Here is a 16,216-nt window from a genome sequence, read left to right as displayed (position 1 = left end):
CAGGCCTTTAGACTGACGGCAGAAGGTCTGGACCCTATCGCAGCTTTAAGCGCCCATTGTCACGGTTATAAACACCACAGCTTTCGTTTTCAAAAGGGGGTTTGGCGTCCGGCATTTGTTTTCCAGGCGGACCATTAAAGAACGTAACACACACGTCTCCCGGACATCCTTCAGAATTCAACCAACCAGACAACAACTTTGAAAACCTGAAGTGTTTCCAGTTGAGTGTGCCATATGCATCAGATGTTCAGCCAGCGGTACGTGGGCGTGACGTCTGAGGCTGAGACTAGAGTGCCTACAATCTCCACCAGAGGGCACACCACTTCTTCTTTTTGTCCAGTTTTATGGTGGCTGACAGTTTACCGCCACCAACTGGAATGGAGTGTGAAGCATCAATAGGAAGGAAAAAAAAAAACAATCATGGGAGAAAAAAATATATGCTTTAAATTTGATTTAAATTATACTTTCCAATTCTGTTATTTTCAGATAACCAAGTATTTATCTATGTATTCAAGACTGTCCTGAGGCACGACTTAATATATTTGATCAATTGAAATTGATTAAACTTATATCTTTCAATTTCTTAATCAACTCCTCTCTATCCTCCATAAATAATGCACAACGTAGAAGTACATGCTCAATAGTCTCAGCTTCACTACATAATCCAGTTTAATGTTTCCCTATTGTGAACCATGAATTATTATTACCAGAATGTCCTATTAGGAGTTTTGTAATAATTATATCTTCGTTCCTACTATTGAAGCATACTCTCCCTTTACCAACTTGTTTTTGGATATTGTAGAGGTGCCGCCCTTTATTTCCCTGTCCCACAGTTCTTGCCACTTTTTATACATGCGTTCTTTAATTCTTCCTTTTATTTCTGCTTTACTCAGTGGACTTTATACTTCAACGTTCATATGTTGCATTGCCTGTTTGGCCAGTTTGATGAATATTTAATTACCTTGTACTCTCACATGTGCAGGTACCCATATGAACCTCAGGATTAAACCCATATTCTGTATTCTAAGCAGATTTATAGGTATTTCATATATTAATTCTTGTCTTCTTGTTGACTGCCCACTTCATAAACTATTTAAAGCTGACAGAGAGTCTTATTGGTGTAACTTCCTCCACTCATTGAACAGCCAACAAAACTGCTATCAGCTCTATTGTAAAAATGGATGCATAATTGGTTGTCCTTTTCTGAATGCTGACTTGTAATCTCTGAATATGTACAGCTGCAGCCGAATGTCCTGAGGATCCTTTGACCAATCTGTGAATATATGGAGCATTGAGGAGTATGCGTGATCCAAAGACTGCTGAACAACAAGCTCCTCATGGTAGATTTTTCATTCCCATTAGATAAAATTGTAGATAAAAATTAGTTATAAAAGTTATAATAGTTTATAAAAGCTACTTAAATGTCCTAATTAAACTGAGGTATAATTCTGGCTTAATCAACCAGGCCAGTGCCTGTTAAAACTGTCTTATATTTATTATGGATGTCCCAATCTTGTTTTTTTGTGACCCCAATCCGAAAAAAAAACAAAATAAAATCACAAGACATACTTTTAATCAAGGAAGTCCAGTTCTTTAAGTGCTTTAATTGGAGATGCTACTGGAAATTTTCCTCACTTTCATTCAGTTATCTATACTCTTACTCCCACTCTGAAGTCTAGATTCCTTTTGAGGAAAATCAGCATCATGTTGTCGATGAATCAGTTTTCTTGCCACTACAAACAAATATTTTGGAAGGAAACTCTAAATATAAATTTGAATCAGTCGATAAAATGCCTAATATTAAAGATGAACGAGAAACAGCAAGTGCTCGTTGCCATCATGGCTCTTTATCTGCAGCAAAAGGGCAAATGCTGGTTTATCTGGGCTCATAAAACCATTCAGGTTCGGAGTTAGCATGGCGAGTACATAAAACCCTGAGCTAAAATTGGCTTCTCCTTCATCTTGCCTCGGCACTGAAAAGCGTCAGATCACATGCACTCCACTGTCTTCACTCCTATTGGTTGTCACTCCTAAAAGTCACTATTCATTTGAAACCTCCTCCATTATTGGAGATTTTGACTGTCTTCTCCATTAGTGTCCACTGGCTGTCTTTAGCCGAGTTCACATTACCCTTCAAATTGTGCAATATGAAAATTGCCAATTGAAAATACGGCCAATGGAAACACGCCAATTTTGCAAAAACTCCCATATATCACAAAAAAGTTTTGCGCTTGCATTTTTTTTCAGACAATTCAAAAATTGAATATTTTGCAAAACTGCAATGGAAACCGTTTTTGGGCATTTACAGGTCACCGGACGTAGATGTCGCAGTGTGTTTGGACAGAAGACGAGACATCTGCTCAAGTCTGGCTATCAAAGCATTAGCAGATGTCTTCATCTCCTTCCCTGGCCACAGAAGACTCTGTGACATCAAAGAGGAGTTCTATAGGATTGCAGGTAAGAGGATCTACAAATTACAGGACAACTGTTAACACATAGTAGGATACTCATTACTTTGTGTGACAGGTTTCCCCAATGTCATTGGTGCAGTGGACTGCACACACATAAGGATAAAAGCCCCCTCAGGTGCCCATGAGGCCGATTTTGTGAATAGGAAATCCTTTCACAGCATTAATGTTCAGGTGAACATAACTTTTTGATATTGTCCATTGACGAACACTCTGCATTGCCAGTGATGTGCATTGATTGGTGTAATATTCCTCATCTTATGATTTCAGATGGTCTGCAATGCTGACTGTGTGATCAGCAATGTTGTGGCAAAATGGCCTGGCTCAGTCCATGACTCCAGAATCTTTCGGGCCTCTGAAATCTATCAGTGCCTATCACAAGGTAAGCCACACAACCCCTATTTATAACCATCATGGCTGTGTCAAGAATATCACTGTTTATGAGGTAGTAATGATGAGATTTTGTGTTGACAGGTGAATTCTCTGGTGTGTTGCTGGGAGACAGGGGGTATGGCTGCCAGCCTTTTCTCCTGACACCTTTCACAGACCCCCAGGAAGCACAGCAGGCCTACAACCATGCCCATGCCAGGACCAGGGCCAGAGTTGAAATGACCTTTGGCCTCCTGAAGGCACGCTTTCACTGCCTTCACAAATTAAGGGTCAGCCCTGTTAGGGCATGTGATATTACTGTGGCTTGTGCTGTCCTCCACAATGTGGCCTGCCTGAGGAAGGAGAGGGCCCCCAGAGTGCCACCAGCCATGGACTGGGACAATCCGGCAATCTTCCCTGATGACGACGTGGTCGGCTGCTGAGGGACCAATATGTGTTGAATTATTTTAGTTAGTATGTGTGCTTTCAATTTTGGTTAAATATGTCCTGCGGTGGCAGAGGAATTTGGGTTTTTTTGGGTTCGTTTTTTTACGAATTTGGCCTCCTATGATGTTTGTGCGGTATACTGTGTGTAATACAAGGCTGCAGGGAGGCTACTGCATCCATTCATTTGTCTGTTCAGTTGATGTGTATGGATTTGTCCTGCATTTATTTTATTGTGCAGACATGCAGGGTGTGTTATATACAGACCTTTGAATGTGTATGTATCATTTTGTATAATATGCTTTGATTCTGTGCTTTCCATCTTGTAGAGTCACTGTGACTTCAGTTTCGAAAGGAGCTGATGGTTTACCTGCTTTGTTTTGTCCTTATTCAATAAAGGAACATAATGTTACACATTGTGTTTTTATATTCATATGGAATGTGTATTTGTGTATTTGTTTATATGATAGTACTAGGGCCACACTGAGGAAAAAGGATAGTCATAAATTTATGAGGCTGATTCTTTCTGCAGAAAAGCTACATATTCTTTTTACAGTTTTGATACTTATGACAATGTGATACTTAATATTCTGGCACATCAGCATGTCTTTGTTTATGAAACCAAACTGAAGTACAATTTCACGAAATGCCCCACATCTGTCATTTTAACAACTGTCCTCCTTTAAAACAACTGGTTACAATATTATGACTTGTCTTTTTTTTCCCTCTGTGGCCCTAATATTCTATCATTTTATATATAGCCTTATAGTCTATGGGAAACTGTAAATTATCTAATGATAGCAACATCATCTAAAAATCATTATTTATCCAAAATGATTGAAATTAATGATCACAAACGTTTAAATAATGACAGTGGGTCTAGTTATATGTGATAACAATGTATAGTTAACAGTGAAATAACTATTGGTTTCCATTTGTGGTGACTGCTGACTGACATTAGGGATGAGATTAAATAGATCCTGGAATTTAGCCTGGTCTGGAGCAGGCTAGCTCCACAGAATAAATCTCCATGGTAATTTATACCATAACATATCCTCCTGCCCCCTATCCAGCTTTAGTGCAACCGGATTACGGATCAATTGAGCCAGGATCACCAAGATATCCTGGCTTAATCCCTTATCCTAGTTTTGTGCAACAGGCCCCAGTTCTCCTCTGGCGTTTATGAACAAGAGGTTGGATTTAACTGTAAGATTAAAAATATTATATAAATGCCTGGCTGAAGAGATGCGTCTTTAATCTAGTTTTAAACTGGGAGAGCGAGTCTGAGCAACGAACAGTATCAGGAAGACTATTCCAGAGTTTTGGAGCTAAATGTGAAAATGCTCTCCCTCCTTTGGTGGATCTGGATATCCTAGGTATGACCAAACGCCTCGAATTTATTGATCTTAAAGAGCGCGATGGATTATAGGGTAATAGAATATCCGTTAAATAGACTGGAGCTAAGCCGTTTAGGGCTTTATAAGTCAGTAGCAATACCTTGTAATTAATAAGGAACTTTATAGGTAACCAATGTAGTGATGATAAAATTGGTGTTATATGATCATATTTTCTTGACCTAGTAAGAACTCTAGTGGCTGCATTTTGGACTAACTGTAGCTTACTTCGTGAGTGTTTGCATCATCTGAAGTCTTCACAATTGAGACTGGATCCAAACTGGAGCTGCTATAATCTCTAGTGAACTTGCTGAGCATCCTGAGATAGAAACAGGGAAGCAACAGGAGAAAGATTAGCATAGCTGCAGTTCATATTATTTCAGGCAAAAGATGATCATGTGCACTTTTTACTATTTCATCACATATTAACTGTAAAACAAGATTATGAGATGTGTTAATTGAATGCTTGGCTAAAGAGATGTGTCTTTAGTCTAGATTTAAATAGGGAGAGTGTTTCTGAGCCCCAAACATTATCAGGAAGGTTATTTATGAAAGTAAAAGAGTAGCAAAACTCGAGAGCATAAAGATGTGAATTTGAGAACTTGTCCCCTGTAAAATACAAGTCCAAAGTTGAATTTAGAGATTTGCACTCGCAGAACGTGACTTAACGCATAGACAGTGATATAAAAATAAATAAATGATAACTCTGTAAACACCATACTAATTAAAAATAGACTACTATGTACAGTTAAGCGTTTTCCTCACATAGAAAACTGGTAGAAAACGCTTAAAGGTCCCATGGCATGAACATTTCACTTTATGAGGTTTTTTAACATTAATATGAGTGGCTATGGCTATGGTCCCCCAGTGGCTAGAAATTGTGATAGGTGTAAACCAAGCCCTGGGTATCCTGCTACACCTTGAATGATTTCTGAAGGATCATATGAAGCTGTGATGCTGAAAATTCAGTTTTGATCACAGGAATTAATTACATTTTACAGTATATTCACATAGAAAACAGTTATTTAAAATTTGTTATATTATTTCACAATATTATTGTTTTTAATGATGTCTTGGTGAACATAAGAGACTTTCAAAACCTATTTTTTTTACCAACACAATTAGTGTATGTCTGACATTAGTGTATGTTTGAAGTTTTACTTACTAATCATATGGTTCATAGCGCCTTAGAGATGATGATCCGAGATGATGATCCGCCCAACTCTGCTACGGTGGAGGCCAGGGCATCAACGCTGAAGGATCTAGGAACACAACAAACCATTTGTCATAGAGCCAACAATATTATTATATAATGCCAGGTTTATTACAAGTAAGAAGCTATAGCTAAGCTATATTATATATAAGCTACAGCAGAGGTGAAATGCTTTTCTGAGATGAGTTTCTGAATCTATTTGACCTGCATCTGGGCATGGAGTACCTACTACGGCCTGAGGGAAGTAGCTTGAACTGGCAGGACAAAGGATGACTAGGGTCAGCTGCCTTCTTTGCCACTCTGTTGGAGTAAATGTGTGAGAGAGGGGAAAAGTTAATGCCTGCAATCTTGCTACACGTCTACATAAAATCAAAAAACGATTGTAGAGAGTATTGTTAGGACAAGGAACCAAACCAGCAGATAAAACAGAAGGTTAAAACAGACTCAATAAAACAAGAATAAAACATTCTCATCAAAGTGGGGTCAATGTTAAAATTCCTCAGTCTACGGTAAAAATACATTCGCTGCTGGGCTTTGGCACAAACAGCATCAGTGTGTGATTCAAAACATAGCTTACTATCCATTATTGTGCCAAGGTACTTGTATTCTTGTACTATCTTAATAGGTTGGCCATAAATGATAGTGAGGGGAAGAGGGCGGCTCTGTTTCCTAAAATCAATAATTAATTCTTTAGTTTTGGATTTCCTACCTGTATTTCCTACTTCTCCGGCAGCAGCTTTCTTCAGAAATGTTGAAGTCGTGGAGCTTTCCCTCTGTTATGGGTTATTTTGTTGCTGCTGAAATCACAGAACATTTTTTTTTTATCAATAATTGTTACCACTGAGCTAGTTTCAACCAATTTTCTCACTCCATGTAAGTGACGTCACCGATTACATACGTTTATGTTTACGTTTGTGTAAAATAAATTAGCTCACTTCCAAGGAAAACCTTTACAAAACCTCTCATATACACATAAGAGGTGATTAAAAGCCCAAACTTTCATAAACAAAAGCTCAACCGAGTTAACATTAACTTAGCTTAACTTACCTCTTCTGAAAATGGTTGAGATGCTAACGGACTTTTTCCGAAGACACAAAACCATGTCTATAAAAGTAAATATTCAAAATAAGCGTATCAATTACAAGTAAGAGAAGTATCAAGAACAGTTGTGTGTATTATCCGTGTGATTTTAGAGACTAATATCACCTGAAAGCAGTGAAAACAACAGCAAGAGAGGGAGTTTTCATGCTTACCAGTCGTGGTCCCGCGGCGTTTCCATGGCAACTCTGCGCCGCGGCAGCTCCAGTGTTTGAAAGCGACTTGAAAGTTCACGCGCAGAACGCGACATCGGCCTCCCGTATAGTGGGCCGACCAAAAGCCGACGTAACGGAGCTGGGAAATAGAGCACTGACTGACAAGAGATCTGCCTACGCCTGGCCGACGCCTTTGCGATGTTATAGGGAGGGAGGCCGACGCTCGATGTTGGGCCAACGTCGGCCCGACGTACGTGTGCTATCTGGGTATATGCGGGAAAAAACTTTAATGGCGGCGGTGTGTCCGATATACACAGCTCTTCTATCTGTTAACACACAATGGACATGATATTCAGCCATTTTGGTGAAAAATATGCGAAATTGTTCTTGTAAAATGCACTTACCAATTCCTAAGCAAAGACGATGCGATCTTCCACTCTGATGCGTCAGCGTGTAACAACGTTATATGCGGGAAAAAACTTTAATGGCGGCGGTGTGTCGATTCTCTCAAGTTAACTGTTAACACACACAGGATATTCAGCAATTTTGGTAAAAAATATGCAAAGATCACCGATTCAGCATTAAAGCCTATGTTCACATTAGTTGTGGATGTTTTAAAAGACCTAACGTTAGCTAACTAAGTTAGCCCCTACTAAGTTAGCTTGTCTGACACATCTCAGAAAGTCAGCGTTTGTAAACTTATTTTTTAATATAATAATTTAACAGACTAAACATGACATCAACACCAGTTTACTTTTATAATGCAGGTACTAAATCGTACTTGTATGAACTTACCAATTCCTTAGCAAAGTACGGTGTAACTGCAGTCTTCCACTCTCTGATGCGTCCGCGGGTATATGCGGGGGAAAAAAACGTTAATGGCGGCGGCGCGTCCGATTATGCGCAGCTGGCACGGATCCGGCACACATCCGCCGTGAGGATTCAATGCAGTTGTGGCGCGTCTGGTCGGCGCAGCTGCCCCGGATCGGCCCCGCACCCGCAGGACGGACTGTCACAGCGTTCGCAACAGACAAGTCTGGCGCAGAGTTGGTGCAGATCTGTATAGTGAGTGCGACTGCTGCGCGAATCTGCTGATTCGAAAACGGATCTGGCACAGATGTAAATGCTGTCTGGGGAGTATCCGGTACGGATACAGCACTTGTCGAGTACGAGTATTATACGAGTAATACGAGTCAATATCTGTGCTCGGATTAAAAAAAAAAAAAAAAAGAAAGTTATGTTGAGATTAGGGCTGGGCGATATATATTTTTTAAATGCAATATGGAATTAGACCATATCGCATATATCGATATAGTTCAAATTTGCGCTGTGATCCTTGCTCCAAGCAAGCTGCTGACCCGGAGCTCTCTGCACTGCTCCCCGCGCGCCCGCTCCTCCTTTTCCACTTTGCGTGCGTGTTTAGAGCATGTTATGTTATAACACGAAATAAAGCCTTTCACCTCAGAAAAACGGACTTTCTTGTCCTGTCAGCCGTTATACTGTAGTCGTAGCGCACACTCAATTGTGCAAATGCAGCGGCGCGCGCTGTGTATCGCCTCACTGTATATAAAGTGCAAAAGAAACTACGAGCGTGCAACGCCGTTACGTTGTAAATTACACGAAATAAAAGTAATGCAGGTATGATTTTCATTCTATTCACCAGGAGCAGTTTCCATGTTTCATTAACAGTTCTTTAGTATTGTGTATATTCACCATGGTAACTGTCGTTTCCATATTAACCCCAAAATGCCACTATTTTTCTTTGTGTTATTTTTTATATTTTTAAATGACTGTAGTGGCTCATACCAACATTGTATTAACAAAAACTAGTTTGGGACTGCTATTTAATAGCTTTAGCATAGGCCTAATGTTTATTTCTTATTAGTACTATTAGTCATATTCTTACAATTTATGTTAAGTAAAGGGGGACAGTATGTGTGTTGACAAATTTATATAGGCAAATTATAACGTTTACACAATATTTTTTATATATATATTCAATGTAAATTGATAATCATAATTAATAAATCGCAATTACAATTCCAAGGGAATAATCACAATTATGATTTTTGTCATAATCATGCAGCCCTAAGGTGAAGAAACCTATTTATTATTTATTCATTTGATTTTGCAAATGTTCACTGAAAGAGCCGGTTTCAATAAAACTACTTGTGACATGTCATATTTGGCTTTGACTGAACATTTGTTCTCACTTTGAGGAAAAAATATCGGGATATATATCGTATATCGATATTCAGCCTAAATATATCGGGATATGACTTTTGGTCCACATCACCCAGCCCTAGTTGAGATGAAAACTCTTGTTCATTACATTTTACTTCATAATTGCAACCGCATGTGTTGTATTCATTGTTGCAAAACTTGTTCTGTATATAGTTAGTTTGTTATCGTGATCAAAACCATTGATCTGAAGCTCAATGCTGATGCTGTCATGTAAATAGTTTTCTAATCAACAATAAATATAACAATTTCTGATCAACCCATATCAATAGGCCTTTTCAGAATGTTTGTAAACAATAGGCACCAAGATACTTCGGGTGGCAGAACGCGAGCGGCTTCTACTGACTAGATCCAGCCTGCGACTGCAACAGTTTCCTACTTTTGTTGTTTTTCAACGGCTCTGAGTGGATGTCGTGTTGTGTCGTCAAAAGTAGGAAATAACGATCCCCTAAATTATATGATTCATCCAACGTTTAAATTTCTGCTGCCGACCCTGCTTGCCCTTCAACTCTGCTTTGTGTATTCTCAAAACGGTCCATCTGCAAAATCACAGCAGAGCATTTATCTTCCGCCGGGGAAATTCGAGACTAGAAAACTTGTCTCTTTTGAAGATCAGACTCATTGCCAGTCACTGCCTGAAGTAAAAGAGTTCTGCCCACTCTCACGCATTGACCGTGAGACTCATGCAGTTTTCACTTTTCACACGCTCTCACGCCACACATCTATTTTCTCACACAACTTACCGAAATGTACAGTATATTCCTCATACATAATATCGACCAATCAGTGTTTTTCAACCGCGCAAAAGTCAATACAGCTGGAGAACAATTATGTCACGTAACATTTACCTCAGGAAAGCCATTTAATGACCATGATAGGCTATATAGCACGTTATTTTGGCTAGAAAAAAATAGCTAGAGAGAGAGTATTTTGCTAATTATGTTTAAGCCTAGTACATTACATATTTATTATATTTTTACTTATATCATTAAACACAGTTGTTACTATGATTAAAAAAACGCATTATATATAATTATGTTTTTTATTTTTATTACACTTTTACTGTCGATGGTGGGTCTCCCTTCCAAGCAATTTACTAGCGTTGCCATAGGAACGCTTCAGCTTTTGCCACCCGGAAGAACGTCTATTACTCAGACATCCCAAGTCTCCCGGAAGTTCCGGGAGTCTCCCGCATATTGATAGCGGCTCCCTGATGCCCGCAAATCAGTTAAAATCTCCCGGAAGCAAGAGAGCGCAAGCGTAGCGCGCGCACGGCAGAGACAGGGAGCGAGAGACCTTGCGTGTGTGCGCTAGTGTGCGTGTGTACCTCGGGATTTTATCTCTACTCAAGACAACCCGACCCACTTCCGGGTTAAATCCCGTCCATTTCCGGGTTAGGCCCCGTCCAGTCCGAGTACAGATACAGATCATTCATATGGTATACAGATACAGATAATGCTGTACTCGCTCATCCCTAATAACTACATTAATTATGACATTAAAAAAAAAAAAACAATAACAAAAAAAAAAAAAAAATCAGTTCACTTTCAGCAGAGGGAGCAAAATAAATTACAAAGTTGTAATCATAATTCAATAAATCATAAGTTTTAACCTTATATTGTTTTCCTTTACACCATTACTGTATTAAATACAGAAATATGCAAGCAAAAACAATGTTTGTCCCCAAATCACTGCCTGCATACAGACAGATGGCATACTCACATTCAACCCTGCAAGACCATGCTGGTCAGCCAGCTTCACCAACTCTGGTTTGCTTGAGAACAGCATGACTATGCTGATCCACCAGCTAGACCAGCACTATACCTTCATAAATCAGCCTGGACCTATGCTGGTTTATTCTGGATTTTTCAGTAAGGCACTCTTAGTTTAAATTACGATCATGGTTACCTTAGTTGCTAATCAACCTGTTTCTAGTTTAGTTTCACATTTCCTTTGTGTATTTATACCTAATAAAAATGTTTAAACAGAATTAAAAGAATCACTTCTGCCCACAGATGGTCCTCAAGGAACGTTTTGCCAGTGTGTGGAGCTGGCTCTACAATTAAGTGGATCCTATACCACTGTGAATGATCACAACATCGCTGATCCAGCCCCTCGTTATGGATGCTTTTCCTTCCACAGACCCTCAGTCAGAAGCCTTGTCTTGTTTCTTCTCACATACTCCAACCCCACCGGAAGGCCATTTCAACACTCGGATCTACTAGCACTTAATGTATTTCCACTCCGAGCACTGCCCGGATCTACTTCCCACCCTTACGCCCACCCCAAAAGCTCTGTCCCCTGTTCATTCTAGGGCCTTAGCCCTTCTTGATTATTGTTTCTTTAGGTAACTTTGCCATTGTTTACTTTGTCAAATAAAGCGTAGATTGTTGCCCATTGAATCTAAAAACAGAAGCTTCATATGTCTGAAAAGATATTTGTTGGCTAGGACAATTACACCAAAATTACTATGGTTAAAATCATACTATTTTCTGCTAGAAATAAAGTATAAGATATCAGCTAACGTTGTAACTCGTGTGTCTTGTTACTCAACGTCCAAGTCACATTTCGGCACTTCACGGTGGAAGGATATCTCTCATAAAGATGTATGACACTTTGGGATAAAGACATGGCTAAAACATAATACAATTGTTTGTTCTAACTTAGTTCTAACATAATGACTGTTTTATATCTATTAGGGATGTCCCGATCACGTTTTTTTGTGTGCTCACAATCCGAAAAAATTAAATAAAATGGCAAGGCACTCTTTTATCAAGGAAGTCCAGTTCTTAAAGGGCTTTAATTGGAGCTGCTACAAGAGATTGTCTATACTCGTACTCCCACTTTGAATTCCGCACGTACGATCACACGGTGTGATTAGAATGGTCAGTGCATTACGTGATCAACTGCTAAATTCATAGGCGTCGATTTCGGTGGGGACAGGTAAACCTCGAGTTCAATTTAGCCGTTCTTCCGCTGCGCTGGCTACACGCTTCTCTGTTCATAACACTGCAACAACTGTAACATTGGGATACGTCACTGATGCCACTGATGCAGGTGCAGCTCAGCTGACGTGCCTGTTCACTTCACTTCTTCTCCTGACTGGACAGTTTTGTTCGTGGTGCTGCTGGCCGCCTCCATGAACATGTGGAGGAGGTAACGTATTAATTTATTCTTCACAATCAGTAAAAACTTCTTTCTCGTAGTTTTGACCAAGAGCAGCACGTTAGATTGATAGCTTTTAGCAGCTAAATTCTATCATTGACCTTAGCCGGCAACATCAGCTTCCAGAAGCCAAGTAGCGGCTGGCTGCCAGGATTATAAATCAGTAAATTTCTATGGTCAGGGAAATCTGTCTTATGTACAAATTTCATAAGCACCATAAAGCGGTGAAATGAATTATAAACACATTCAGACATGGTGTGAAACTAGAGGTTGAGGACCCAAACACACTAGGGTGTAGTGTATAAATGGCACCTTTTGCAGGCCTGATTTGTTGCTAGGGTGAGTAGTGGCTGAATAAAACACAAACTGGCCTCTTTACTCTAACAAGCAAAACAAAACAACTCGAGATACCTCAATCCCGTTGTCACTAAGGCTGTAAGTGTGATAAGTGTTTCGCTCGGGTCCTCATTTGATCAGATGCTGGCTACCAACTCTTTCGAAGCGCTGTATCCTATCCAGTGGTGCCAAAAGAACTCTGAATTGCGCAGGGATTCAGAGCACTATCTGGGGGTCCAAGTGTTCACTGGAGGAAACAACTTGCCTGACTGCTTTCCTTCACTGATTTACCTCTTTCCTTTATGTTTAAAGCTGGTAGTTGGAAGGCTGTGATCAGCTGCATAGACACTGTTGCTCTAGAAGGTTCTGCATCATGTATTGACTGCTGTTCCATCTAACTTGCACATCTCGCTTTAGGCGCTTGGTTTGTATTTTCATTTCCATCTGGATGTCTTCTAGATGTGTGTAGGCCTGAGGTGAATGTTTAAAATGCCCTAAAATCTTCCTCGCAATAGCCAGTGTTTCTGTGATGCGACGCTGATAAAACAGACCCTCATATACAGTATGAGCTGAAAAATGCTCATCCATTGCTTTTTTCACATTTCTTGCATTGTCCCTCAAAATGACATTGCTTGTCTATTTCCCAAGTGTGCTATTTTCCGCTGAGTTTTTGTTGTTTTGAGGTGCCGTATCAAACTGGTAGTATTGAACGCAGCATTGTTGAAAATGCTCGCATTGATATTGCAAGTGGGTGTTGCACTGCTTTCATATTCCAACTGAAAATAATTCCACACTGCAGATAATTATCCGCGTATTCCTGCCACTTGCACGATGACTGCCGTAAAATAAAGGATCAGGCTTGATAGAGCTTATACGAACAGTTTAAAAAAACCTTGATCGGCCATGATAATTTAAGATCGGCATGGGACTAATATCTATATTTAGATCTGTTTACAATTTTTAAAGAAAAAAGGAAGGCTATTTTGTGACATGACTCAGTCCATCACTGTAACGACAAACTGAGAGGAAACAAGTGCGAGTGCACAATATGTTTATTAGTAATAAACACTCAAGGTTAAAGACAGATAACGTATTCTTCAGGATGCGATGGTCAGGAACACAGTACACAGGAGATCGCCAGGAACACAGCAAACAGGAGAGCGTGACACAGGGGCTGAGACAGGCGATCCTCAGTGAGAGTGCAGGTGAAGATTCCGTGGTGAGATCGTCGGTGAAGAATCCGTGGTGAGATCGATGGTGAATAATCCAGTCCAGTACGGTGCAGGCAAACACGAGGAACAAAACAGGAGCAGGCACGCAGACGGGGAATCATCAAACAACGATCTGACAAACATGAGACGAAAGACAGGGCATTAAATAGGCTGTGATAATTACAAACAGCTGTCACTGATCAGGATGATAAGGAGATCAGTGACAACGCCCACATGAAACAATGAATGAACTGAGACACACCCACACACACACGTAAACACACAGACTAGAATGAGACAGCGGATCTACCAACCGTGACAGTACCTTCCCCCCTAGGAACGCCTCCTGGCGTTCCCAGACAACCCTACCTGTCGATTGAAATCATCGATGAGGGAGTGATCCAGGATGTCTCGAGCAGGCACCCAACTCCTCTCCTCCGGACCGTAACCCTCCCAGTCCACCAAGTACTGGAACCCGCGTCCCCTCCGTCTCGAGTCCAGGATACGATGTACCGAATAAGTAGGTTCCCCATCTACGAGTCGCGGCGGGGGAGGAACCGGGGCAGGCGGATTAAGATGAGAACGAAACACGGGTTTTACTTTGGATACATGAAAGGCGGGATGAATTCTCCTGTACGCTGGAGGAAGTTTGAGGCGGACTGTCACCGGACTAATAATTTTGGTGACAGTGAACGGGCCGATGAATTTGGGGGCAAGCTTATTAGACACGGAGCGGAGAGGAATGTTCTTAGTAGAAAGCCACACCTTTTGACCAACGACGTATACGGGTGGCCTAGACCGGTGGCGATCGGCTTTAGCCTTGGTGCGCGCCCCCACTTGGAGCAGAGTCTCACGGGCTCTAGTCCATGTGCGGTGACACCTCTGGACGTAGGCGTGAGCGGAGGGGACCGCGACTTCAGGTTCCAGACTCGGAAAGATAGGTGGCTGGTATCCTAAGCTACACTTAAACGGAGAGAGGCCCGTGGATGACACTGGCAACGAGTTATGTGCGTACTCAACCATAGAGAGTTGTTGACTCCAGGACGAAGGATTCTTATGGACCAAACATCGCAACATTCTCTCCAGGTCTTGGTTGGCTCGCTCAGATTGACCATTGCTCTGGGGATGATAACCCGAAGACAGACTAACTGTGGCCCCTAATAATCTACAAAACTCTCGCCAGAATTTGGACACAAACTGGGAACCTCTGTCAGAAACCACGTCCATCGGGAGGCCATGTAACCGAAAAACGTGATCAATGACTGTGACCGCTGTCTCCTTAGCTGAGGGTAGTTTGGGCAAAGGAATGAAATGTGCCGCCTTCGAGAACCGGTCCACTACGGTTAAAACAACCGTCATGCCATTAGAGGGCGGGAGGGCGGTGACAAAATCTAGCGCTATATGGGACCAGGGTCTAGAAGGGACAGACAGCGGTCGAAGTAACCCATCAGGAGGTCGGTTAGACGTCTTAGCAGTGGCACAAACTGAGCAAGCCAAAACAAAATCGTGAATGTCGTGAGCCATTAATGGCCACCAGAATCGTTGCTTTATTAAGTAACTAGTGCGACTTACTCCTGGATGACACGCCACGTTGGAGCAATGACCCCATCGAATAACGTCGGACCGTGACCCCTCCGGCACAAACAAACGATTCGGTGGGCAACCGGGCGGAGGCGTTACCCCTTCTAAGGCCGTCTTGACCCTCGACTCGACCTCCCATACGAGTGTGGAGATAACTACTTTCTCGGGTAAAATACACTCGGGAGTAACCGGGCGTTCGGATGGATCAAAAATACGAGATAATGAATCGGGTTTGATGTTCTTGGAACCCGGGCGGTACGAGAGAGTAAAGTCAAAACGTCCGAAAAAAAGTGCCCACCGAGCCTGTCTGGAGTTGAGTCTTTTGGCAGATCTAATATATTCAAGGTTCTTGTGATCGGTCCAAACGATAAAAGGTACCCCCGACCCTTCTAACCAATGACGCCACTCCTCCAACGCTAACTTGACGGCCAACAACTCTCTGTTACCAATGTCATAGTTACGTTCGGCAGGTGATAAACGATGGGAGAAAAACGCGCAAGGATGCATCTTGTCGTCTGAGGACGCGCGCTGGGATAGAACT

The 16,216-nt window shown here is 41.3% G+C and overlaps 1 protein-coding gene and 1 long non-coding RNA gene across 2 annotated transcripts; one reads left to right on the top strand and one right to left on the bottom strand.

Annotated features, from left to right (window-relative positions):
- Positions 1-234: 234 nt before the first annotated feature.
- Positions 235-3,280, top strand: LOC311082093 (putative nuclease HARBI1; the record flags this gene model as incomplete). The annotated part of the gene is made up of 5 exons (XM_084112837.1): positions 235-257; positions 2,309-2,457; positions 2,527-2,642; positions 2,739-2,850; positions 2,943-3,280. 5 exons carry the CDS (start codon positions 235-237, stop codon positions 3,278-3,280), a joined length of 738 nt encoding a protein of 245 aa, XP_083968963.1.
- A 1,622-nt stretch (positions 3,281-4,902) lies between these two features.
- Positions 4,903-6,688, bottom strand: LOC311081479. The gene is made up of 3 exons (XR_014605892.1): positions 6,598-6,688; positions 5,841-5,937; positions 4,903-4,994 (listed from the first exon to the last, which is right to left on the bottom strand). It is a non-coding gene; the product is annotated as an uncharacterized lncRNA (long non-coding RNA).
- Positions 6,689-16,216: the final 9,528 nt, after the last annotated feature.

This window comes from Abramis brama (assembly GCF_963993115.1).
Source record: "Abramis brama genome assembly, chromosome: 4".
NCBI classification, from domain to species: Eukaryota; Metazoa; Chordata; class Actinopteri; order Cypriniformes; family Leuciscidae; genus Abramis; species Abramis brama.
The sequence above is the reverse complement of the archived record's forward strand: the minus strand, read 5'-3'. Positions and strand labels throughout refer to the sequence as shown.